Below are 11,652 nucleotides of genomic sequence, written 5' to 3' on the forward strand. Positions count from 1 at the left end.
TTAGACGCTGAGACTGTGCAAAAGGAAAACACGACTGTGGTATTTCTTCAGATAAGTAGCCTACCTACCCTTTCGTGAATCATCTGCGACATGCCGTTAGTCTGCGGTACACGTATTCATTTACAACCGTTCTTTAAAAAATAAATGTCCAGCCAATGGAGGGCGTTTTGGCAGAGCGATGGTTTACTACAATTCATCGTTCACTTTAATAAATATTAAATATTTAATAAATAAAGATGTCTCAAAGAAACCGTGGTATTCCGCAGTGTAATAAAAAACTATAGTTAAATGTAAGACAGACTGCAGGTTTGAAAATATAGAGTTTATTGCACAACTTTTTAGAGAACGAGGGCCTGTTTTCCTGACAAGAGTTGAAAAAATATTTACCTGTGTCGGGGTAAAGGTAAATGAACAAATCATAAAACTGATATCGTGTTGGAGGAAACCTACTGTGATAAAGGGACAATAACATACTAACGTTTTGCAAATAAAGTCAAGCAGCCAGAGTCGCCATAAATCACCCGTGAGCCTTTTCACATTCAAATTGTACAGTCGGGTAGAGACGCCGAGCTCGCCTTCCCCTCCAAGGCGCCTGCACCTGCTCTGCGGTCATTACGACGTTACGCGCTTAGCCCAGCAGGTGGCGGTAAGACGCGGATGTGAGACTTGGCCTGAAGCTCTCGGTAAGAGACGCGGGGCGGATGAGAAGACAGAAGAAAAACTGGCGGACCGACCCTCGGAGGCGCCCATTCAGCCTTAATCGGAACAGTTGCCTCTACGTTTACGCGATTTATACAGTATTAGAAGTACTAATCACCCTCAGAGTAGTTATGGTTAATTTTATTTATTTTTAAACAAACAGGCTATCCAGCACCAGCATACTAAAAACATTAGTTATACATTATAACGGCTATTATCAACATAAAAATTTACAGTGAAGGATGATGGCCGGGTTCCAGTTCTGAAAAGCAAATCTGTCGAAAAAGCAGAGGGGTGAATATTTTGCCCTCCCCCGGCCATTTCTCGCCCCATCCCCCCGTGCAGTCAGGTACAGACAGGTTTTTGACTACTACCGTCATCGTGATCTTTTCACTTAGAGGCTGATGGGCACCATTTCTCCCCCCTAGAAATAGCGAGTTCACAAGGGGGGGAGGGGGCGGGGGTGTAACCCACCCCTCACAGAAACCCGTTTTCAAAAAGGGAACCAAAGCCTTCACAATAAAACTACAGTTAAAGCATCCTGAGACAACCTGGTGACCAGCTCAACCATGAAGATTATTATTTTTACTTTAAACTCTAAATGTATTTAACAGACACATCCACCTTAGTGTATATCAGATTATGCATAGATATCGAGTAGTATTCCGAGGTATTTAAAACCCTTAGCATCCCAGACAGGAATTAACACCAAGTACCGATGTGACACATATCCACCACCTCAGTCCAGTGCAGCTTTGCCTGCCCAGTGACCATACCAACTGACCTCTGCTCTAGATCAAGTCTGTGGATGTGTCTCACTACGTCAAGAGTAAACACACATATAGGGATGGAACTGGTGACTAGATGCTCCCGATAATTAAAAAAAATAATCGTACACTCCACTTCCTATGTTGTAGTTACATGTCTAACATGCCCAATGAAGGTAGTCCATCTCCAAAGTCCCAAATCGCGGTGGATATCGCTGACCGTTAATCATCCCTGCTTAAATTTAGTTCAAAACATGTTTATATTTGCATAAAGTTGGCTTTACATTAATTATATTCATTTAATATAATTTTATAGTCATTTACTTTGACCCAAAGCCCTTCTTTAATAATAAACAGTATGGTTTGTAAGATATACATCTATTGTCCAAAGTTTGTCTTATATTTGAAGTGGTTTCAAACCCTTCCATATAGCATGCTGGTTTTTGATATGTGTGTATGATCTCGCTCCTCAAAATCGACCATCTGCAGGATCATGATGAACTATGTGGTAGTTAACCTGGCCTGTCCAATTCTGTTTCTACAGGGGGCACTCAGTCTGAGTACCAGTTTATTGTGTATGGAGCTACAACAGGCCCTCTGTCATGGAATGAGGTTTGGGGAGGGACGATTATATGCCTTTGTAGTACCGATATGCCTTTCTGTAGCCTAGCGGACTTAAATTCGTTTCCCGGCTAAGAGACAAGATACTTTGAGTTATGCAACTTCCTGTAGGGTGTACGAACGTAGCTGTGAAACACTGAATAAGCCACAGAGAAAGGTCTCATGTCATGTTTACTGAGCATTCAGCGACCTCAGCCTCCACTCACGAGTAACCAGCAAATGAACGAGGACAATCGAGCAGACGTTCTTTGTGACAGACGTGCAACAGTTTCATATAGATCGGGGGAAACCCACTCCTTACTGCTCGAGGCACATTCACCTCAAGCTGAATATAAAACAAAACTCTGACATACCCTACATTTTAAATATTTGCATTGTACTGCAACCAGAATGCCTGCATTTCTGAAAAAAAAATAAAATAAAATCTCAGTGCAGAACACAAAAACTCATAATGCCATTCCCTTTTTTACAAATAATAAAAAAAAGGATTCAACTGATATGTCTGGAGTTTCACTTTGATAAGATCAACCGTAAGCAAGCTGGTTTTCGCTTAAAAGACTTTCTGACTTCGCATTCAAAGTAATACGTCGCTCTTCTGCAAAAGCGACTGGATTCGTTTCAAATGCTGCGAATTACATCGAAAAAGGAAGGACTCGCAGGTTTTAGTGTTTGGCAATTTTCCACAAAGGACCCTAAGTATATATAACATAGCTATCTGCTGCACATCAGCAGAGAACTTTCCACACTACAGTACTACACAGTCCAGAATGCAGGTCAGCCCAGTCATGGAGGAGACGGTTCATTCAAGAGACCAGATGGCAACTTGATCTTCACTTGAGGCAATGATTTCTTATATATGCAACTACCAAAGAATGCCAATCATGTATTAAGTGACAATAATAATAATCCAGACGAGGAATCCAGTCCAGGCCCAGTAACAGGAAAACACAGCCAGGGTAATCCTAGCAGGCAAGATCTGTGCATCAGGTGGTACAAGAGTGTTTTCAACCGGCCCGTGAGCTCTGCTATGATGCATGAAGTGGGCTCAAGCCGGACCACATTGGCATAACATCTCCCACTACGTAACAAGCTACAGAAATTGTTAGAAAAATAAGGTTTGTCTGTGTTGAGGTAGCCAACGTCAAAGGTACTCGGGGGGGGGGGACATTCCTAAAATATACTGTCAGTTGGTGCAACAGATTTAATAAGGAATAAAATCAAATAAAAAGATCAGCATTTGAACAACCAGGCCAAGTCAAGCTGACCGTATGCTGATGCAGAAGTATTAAGATAGTGTCAAATGTGGAAATAGCTCGGAAGCTATGTGAAAAACCACATATCTAGCACAGTAATACTGCCAAAATGCACAGCACACTTCTGCAGTGCCGATGGCTGAATTTCTGACTCAACAGCACCCCCTACTGTGTAAGCTGTAACTGCATTCTGGACTTTTATTGCCACATTCCTTCTCACGATGAAATGTAAACACGGGGCCCCTGCCGCACTGCAAGAAGCCAAAATAAAACAAATAAATAAATATTAAATATATTATAAACAGAAATGTCAACAGATGATGCAGGTCCCTCTGAATGACACCAAGGAGGAAAAAAAAACATGATGCAAATGAATCTAAAGCCTGCAAACTGACATGCTAGTGTGCCACTTCTGACCTCCTTTGCATCTAACCACAGAAGGGCAGGGGGGGTGCATTTCTTCCTCGGTCAGCTTTCAAGGAGCCGTTCACTGAAGCGGTCTCTTGAACGGCGGGCGGAAGCTTGTGCGCGATCGCTGGCTTCTCGGCTTCTCGTGCGCGTGAGTCAGTGCAATGTGACGTCTTCGGTCGCGAATCTGCACGAGCGCAGAACAGGCCGCGGCGGACGGTCGCCCTTGCAAGGAGAGCGCGGATGCTCAAGCCTGGCCTGCTACAGCTGCTCTCCAGTGATTTAAATAATGAAAAAATCTGACTGGATGTCACTCATCACAGATCAGACGAGTGAAACAATTATCATGTAGGATACTGTTCTTTATTTTGGAGGATATTCCTATTGCTTAAGTGCCTAATATCTTAATGATGGCGAGTATTTGCAATTATGTGTAACTGAGGCTGTTGAGCGCTGGTGTAATTGTAATTCGAGGACCATTTCAAACTCTTGGCCCTTTGTTTTCTTTTGCAGGTCTTCTGACTCCCACAAACGTCACGTCACGCGAAGGACAGGCTTCGGCTCCTCTATCCGGTGTGTGTGTGTGTGTGTGTGTATAGGCAGCCCTGGGCAGATTGGACAGTCTACTTCTGCTAGTAAACTTGTAAACTACCACAGGCCTTTAGAGGAGAATCTGCCCCTAAACCTGAATGCATGTATAATGCGTAATCTTCAAGACTCTTGCATCGATTTTAAAGTAAAGTAACAGACACATACGAAGGGGAGGGAAAAAAAAAGGAACATGCTCTAATTCAAAGAGTCCCCCCCCCCCCCACCCATAGCAACCCCCCACCCCGTTACCCGGACGCCCCAGGCGTCAGTCGGAGGGACAGTGGTAGCTGTTGATCCACAGCAGGTCGTCCAGCACACCCCAGTGCAGGTAAAGGATGGATCCCACCACCAACACGTGCATGATCTGGTGACTGTTGCACCAGTAGTCAAAGAGGCCCGGGCGGAAGCGCTCGGGGATGCGGCTGATGTTGATGATGCCACCCAACACAGCCAGCGTGTCCATGGTGAGGAAGTGCCGCAGCGACGTGGGGCTGCCGCCGCCCACGCCCACCCAGCGCAGCACGAAGAAGGAGAAGCGGAAGAGCGCCTGCCAGGCGAAGGAGCGGAGACGCCGCACGCGGTTGCGCGCCGTGATGGCGCAGTAGATGGAGTAGCTCGAGAGCAGGATGTACGCCAGCAGGGCAGCGCTGCGGATGAAGGGGTAGCAGAGGAGGGTGCTGTACACGATGGGCAGGGCGCCTGTGTGCAGACAGAGGACAAGGCCTTAACCTCGAACCAATCGCAGCCAGCGATCTCTACATGAAACAGTTCAATCATTCCATTATTTGATTGTCTACTGAAGAGCTCATACTTCCATCTTAGGTGCAGTTCTGTAATGATGCAAAAAATTAGTCTGCATCTAACCAAAAAGACATTGAATCAACTACAGGTCAATCGACACCATTTACACCGTGATGCGGAATAACATGCCATCCAAATTTTCCATTTGACAATGAGGGAACGTGGAAAAAATACAGCATGTTTAATGGGGGCGTGCAGTAGCCCCGGCGCGGAGGGCCTCACCCAGAGTGTTGATCATGCAGATGCCGCACATATCGAGGGTTAGCAGCGTGTGGTAGACGGGCTCGCCGCCCTCGTGGTTCATGAAGAGGTGGTACACCACGGAGCCCAGCTGCGGGGACAGGCAGGCCAGGAAGTGGACCACGCCCAGCCAGGTGACGCTGATCTGGGACCAGGGGATGTTGAGGGGGAGCAGCACCAAGAAGCACAACAGCGGGATGCCTGCAGGGGGTGGGGGGCACAGCTGGAACCACTCAGTTTTGACAGAACAATGTCAAAATCGGGCAGTTCGGGTGGGGCAAAATGGTTAACTACCCCCACTCACAGACCTGATTCTGCACATGCACGTTTACTCAAGAGATTGGGTGCAGGAAAGGGGGGGGGGGGGGGAATTGTCATTTTCTGACCATTTTCCTCCAAACATAAAAAATAAGACAGAAGTAGAATATGGATTGGGTTTCGTATTTCGGTAAATAAAAGCCATCCTAATTTCTAATCCACTGAGACACGCATCTTTTCCCTCTCACTTCCTCTCTCACCTCCCCAGGTTCCAAAGTCAGATATTGTGCTGACCGGATGATACAGCACGGGGCATTTAACACCTCTGCTGAACACCCCCCCCCCCCACCCGCCATCGTTTCTGAGAGCACCGCATTAAGTCCATCCACAAGCCAGAACACACACCACAGACTAGAAATAAATCCCTGCTGATTTTACTGGCCGACGCCCGACGAATCCAGCCGGACTCTCCACCGTCGACAACTTCTACACCAACACACCTGAAAACATTCACAGCTGCGCCCAGGCCCTGGGGACAGTCCAGGCGTGAATCACTCATTTAGCAGAATTGCTGTCTGCTTCAAAGATGCTCAGTTCACAACTTTTCCCCTTTCAACAAAGTGTAGGGATACAGGCCTGCTTCACTACCTAGAAAATAAACCGACCATATAACACAGGCAGAATCATATACGATTTAGCCACTGTCGGTATGCAGCAGGGATAACCCTGAAGTAACAAATCACGGAGGAATTTGTCGGGTGTTGTGCCTTTCTGTCGACATCTTAAATTGCTCCTTGGATGCTGATTTCCCAGCGTGGATAACTGCTTTTAATGACTGTAAACAGGTCCCAAAACGCTCGGTTAACACCTTTACTCATTAAAGAGAAGGCTATATTTAGGATGCTATTCGAGGTAGGGGGTAAAAAACACAAACAATAACCATAGAAAACTAACATGCAACATGACCAACCCCTAAGCATAAAGTCGATGCAATTCTAGCCGAATTTAAGCGCCATCGCAGGACAAACATCAGACAAGGTGGTTTGCATTGCGGCTGCACTATCAGGTCGCCGGCAGTGATCCGAAACCTGTGGACATGTAGTAGAAACATGATCCGTCTTTCATTGCTCCCATGAGTGTGAAAAGTCTGCTCACCATGTGTGTATATGTTGCCCAGCTCGTTGTGCAGGTAGAATAGGCTTCGCACACAGTCCTGCACCGAGGAAATGGGCCTGTAACCCGTCAGCACGTATTTGTTGAACTGGAGATGCGGAGGTGAATTGGCCCAGTCCAGCAGCCTGGGTCCATTTAAAAATGCCATAGCAACCAAAAGTGTTTATAAAAAAAAAAAAAGCACTGTTAGGGCTGGAGAAAAACTCTGCAGGCCTATGTACAGTCCAGCGGCAGCGTTAAAAGCAAAAACGTCACCTTTAAAAAAAAAGGCCAGTTTTGAGAGTGTGCCTCGGTGCTAGGCAGCCAGCTACATAGTCCAAATAGTGAAAAAATTAGACAAATATTCAAAAATACAAAAAAAACCAGGGCCAAAGACTCTTGATCTTTTTAAAGACCCACAACCTCTGTCATCCACAGGGATTTATAGACCGATAGCCTAACAAAGCAAACATTGTGTACTTTTTTATCTGCACTTTAAACGCTATATAATCACAGCAGTCATTCTCACTGTAATATCAGCTAAAATACCTCACGGAATTTAAAGCAAAGTACTTTGCAAAACAAAAATATTTTAGATGATCAGTAGTCAGACACTGCACCCGGTTTGTTACTTCTTAATTAGTTAAACGAGTTGCGTCTACACTGTTTCTGTCCAGCAGCAGTTGTTACTTTTTTAAAAAGTAGTTATTTTAAATATTTCTGCATTGTTTAATTGTCGAAGCTTGCAGCCAGCTATCCTAACTACCTTTACTAAAACGTCCCAGCTACCGACTACCCCCTGGTCAACTTTTTTAAAATAGACTATTAAAAAGGGAATAAAAGTTTATCCAGATGTATTATATTGTGCGTTTCAGATGCGGGGTGGTATTACACGATAGCGGTCGTACCGCTGATGCTGGCCGGATTACTAAAGCGGCTAAGCCGCCTGGCAGGCGTCCCGATCAGCCCCGGTTATCCGGACGGTGATGGGGAAGCGCCTTGGCAACCGGACCGGGTCCGCGGCCAACCTGTCCAGCTAACGGCCGTCCATCGGCTTGCCTAAGTGCCGCTATCTGCGGTCGAGTGAACCGCGGTCTTGGCCGGAGGGGGCCGCGTTACGCTCCCCGGAATCCCGTCGCCTGGGGCGACCGGAGATCCGGGACGGCGAAGGCGGCTTCAGCCCCGCACGGCGACCTAACGGCGTGACGATGCGAGCCCCCCCAACCCTTTGACGCTCCTGTTAGCTGAACGGCTAGCCGGGTTTCCGGGAATGTGGTACCGCACAGCGGTGTTTAGCTATTCCCGGCTAGGTCTCGCCGCATCTCCCGAGGTCCCACGGCCCCCTCGACTCGAACGCGCCCGCTTCGATGCGCCGGCACGGGCCCGAGTAGCAGCCCGCATGCGGCACGGTCGGTCGGCCAGTCAGTCAGTCAGTCGGCGCCGTCCGTGCCGCTCCGATGGCCAGCTAAACGGCTAGCTAAATGTCCAGCAGACCGACACAACACGAGCTACACCTGGTGTATTCTGTATTTAGCCTACATGCAAATAAAAAAGGAGATCAAAACGACTTCCGAAATGCTTCACAGAGGTAGCCCGAAAATAATCAGGTCCGGTCCATCCGGTGGGTCTGTGACCAGCGTTGCCAGTGACTGGAACCAGTGTGGGGGAGCCGTGCGCGGACTCAGCCGGAGCCGTGATTGCATCCGCAGACTTCCAGCACGAAGAAACCGGAGCACTCGTGCACGCTGATCAGACGAGATGTTTTCAAAAATGAAAATAAAAAAACGAAGATATTTTGATGGTGGTGATGTGGAGGGTTCCCGCTCCCCCCCCCCGGCTCCGGTTCCCCTCGCTGCCGGTTACGCAGCGCCCGGTCGATGGCCTTGACTCCGCACCTTCAGGTGACGTCCGGGATGGAGCCGCGGCGCTTTAATCCCGGGTGTGAATGGGGAAGAGGCGTGTGTCGGTGCCAGGGCGTGGGGATCGCTGAATGGGACCCTCCCAGGACGCCAGCACTGACGTGGATATTCAAATCCCAATACTGTAAATAAACCGCGCATGCTATTTTTAAAAAGTTCCAGTCAAAGTTATTTAGGTGTAAATGTGTTGGCAGGTGGTGTATTAAAGATTGTGTTCACGCGTGGCATTAACGTTGTGTTTTTGCCATGCTATTACTGAAATGTGACATTTGTGGTGCATTCATCTGAAGTTAATTATGGCAGACTGCAGTGCCCATATTTTTAAATATTGTGTGTGCGAAAATTATTCTGCTTAGTTGTTGCACAATTTATAATTTGTTTAGGCCTATATATGGTAGATAAACGTAGCGGTACGCGTTGTGCCTTCCTCACATTTCATTTGGAGTTAATTGTGTATCCGAACCAAGTTTCAGTTTACCTTGTGACTTTATTGCAGAGGACTAGACAGCTAGATATTAAACTGTTATTTTTGTGTGTCGTACACTTCCGCGAGATCAAACATTAATGCCGTCATATCCAGATGTGTGCCAGTGCTGACTCTCAGAATATGTACATCATCACATTTCGTCATATAATTTTTACGTCATGTGTTGCACGTGAATGTCTTTTAAAAAATCCATCTTTTACGTGTTATGACTCATTGTTATTGCGGTACATTTATTTCTCAAACGTTTTAACGATTTTCATAATAATCATCCTAATGAATGTTATGACAAACGACCATTAAGAACAAACTCTCCTATCATTCGAATACCGAAATATCGTGCAGCAATGTATTACCTTCCCTAGTTTTGGTTCTCAAAAAGAGGCGTTCAGATCACCATCGCTATTTGACTGTCAAACATTAAAATCAGTGGTCGTTGAAATGTGGTAATTACCACCGCTGGAGGGCACACTTGCTGTAAAAAAAAAAGAAAAAAAAAAAAAGATTTTTTTCCACCACGCTGGTTTTTGATGCAGCTTCGCGTAATCTAAGAAAAATATCCAAGGAAAAATACATTACAGATCCTTCGTAATACTCCCACTGCGAAGTAACTGGGGAAAGAGTTTATCAGTCTGATACATTGTGGTATTGCGATCTATATGTCACTCAATAATATTTATCAACAAGGGTAACGTAATACACAATGTGGTTGCATGCTTTGTATTGTTTTTTCAAGATGACTTCTCTGCCAATTTAACTCCGGCATTGCAGATGAATATCGATGTAAGCATGTTTTTAATTATATATTTTTTTCCCTTAGGATGTCCGCTAACAAAAATTACACTCTGTCTTTATATTCATCTTTTGACCCTTTATCCTGGTAGGTATCTTGCGAGGGCCTGTAGTCTGTTCCAGCCCGTCATATATACATAATCATTTAGAGTAACGTAAAATAGCGGAAACGGGTCACAATATATTAATATCAAGGACCCAATTAAGCAGTGTGGCCACAGCTCTGCCTTCTTGGACTGCTGTCATACATAAGCAGAAGTGGGTTCTTTGGAGCTTAATGGAGTAGCACTGCATGGTCACAGTCACCTGAGCACTGCCTGCCAGGCCATTTCCATTTAAAGGACTTATAATATCTACGTAGCTTTCTAAAATAACTTAGATGGTTTATCGTGTTCCGAAATACCTCTAGGAGTTTCTGTGATGCTTAGAACTTGTGACTGAAGAGGCTATGGGTGGTGTTTCATTATACACTGGTGTTATGGAAGCTTTTGACTGGTTGCCAGTTCGTACGGAGGTATTATCATCTTGGAGTATGGGAACGTTATTCTGAAAACAGTGTAGGTGCACCTGGTCTCGTTAAACAAATCTCACATCCCGTGGCCATTAAATGATAATGCAGAGCAATCATCAGACCCAGTACAATTGGTGGCCTAGTGATTAGGGAAGTGTGCTTGTTGGAAAGGTTGTTGGTTTGAATCCCCTCCACGCACAGCTCCCTGGGTGCTACATTATAGCTGCTTAATGCGATGTCACATATGGGTTAAACGCAGAGGACACATTTCATTGTTGTGTGCTACGGTGCGTCGACAATGACAATTAATCACTTTCACTTCACTTATTAATACCTCCCAGCAGATGACTGCTCATACATTAACAATCTGTCACCTTCTGTGTTGAAAGCGACCTTTAGCTATTTCTTACCATAAACCCTTCTGGCTGTAGAAAACAGGGCAAAAGTTGACTCATCAGATCATGTTACATTTTTCCATCATTTAGGGCCCTGGTTTCATCCTTCTTATACAAGGTTATGCGTCCTTGTGTGTTGGCCTTGCATTTGAGTGTTTTCCAAATGGTAGCCGTAAATTCCAGCTTTGTGCAGGCACAGGCATCAAGAAATTCGGGATTTTTCCGTTCGTTCTTCCCCAACCCCGGCATTATATAGCCCATTTTCCGGGGGGGTGCCCAAACTGTCGGTTGATCATCTCGACATTTTTTTAAGGTCGATCACAGGAGATGATTTATGGATAACGTGATCAGTGAAATTTACCAAAGGGGACCCTAGCCAGTCAACAGCTAATTCCTGGGCTGCACAGTCTCTGTGTTTTGCTTGTGGCATAACGATTTAGCTGTTTTTGTGACTATTGGTCCATAGCTGTTTGCCTCATGCTACTTTGAAGGTCTTGATTGACAGCCCTGTTTTGTAGGTGAGACACACTGCTACACGGAATTCAGCATAGTGTGACTCACCCATGTAGCCGTGTTTCGTTACTTCAAAGTTGATTTAAAGTCCCTTTTCATGTGGTGTTTCCCATACTTCCGTATCACTCCCTGCACAGAAAGCGGACCAACAACTTAAGTGACCGACTTGGTAAAGTGGAATTCTGAATAGCACAGTATGCGTGCGTGTGGGATATGACTGAAAGTTTCGGTATGAAAAACAACGGCAT

The 11,652-nt window shown here is 45.7% G+C and overlaps 2 protein-coding genes across 2 annotated transcripts in view; one reads left to right on the forward strand and one right to left on the reverse strand.

Moving 5' to 3' along the window:
* atp5mf (ATP synthase membrane subunit f) overlaps nucleotides 1-11,652 on the forward strand; it is a 78,780-nt gene that overhangs the window by 9,551 nt on the left and 57,577 nt on the right. The gene's annotated exons all lie outside the window — the stretch shown is intronic.
* On the reverse strand, nucleotides 4,588-8,757 carry paqr4a (progestin and adipoQ receptor family member IVa). The gene is made up of 3 exons (XM_048991466.1): nucleotides 6,794-8,757; nucleotides 5,363-5,581; nucleotides 4,588-5,038 (listed from the first exon to the last, which is right to left on the reverse strand). Exons 1-3 carry the CDS (start codon nucleotides 6,957-6,959, stop codon nucleotides 4,605-4,607), a joined length of 819 nt encoding a protein of 272 aa, XP_048847423.1. The 5' UTR covers nucleotides 6,960-8,757; the 3' UTR covers nucleotides 4,588-4,604.

Source organism: Brienomyrus brachyistius, chromosome 22 (assembly GCF_023856365.1).
Source record: "Brienomyrus brachyistius isolate T26 chromosome 22, BBRACH_0.4, whole genome shotgun sequence".
Taxonomy (NCBI): domain Eukaryota; kingdom Metazoa; phylum Chordata; class Actinopteri; order Osteoglossiformes; family Mormyridae; genus Brienomyrus; species Brienomyrus brachyistius.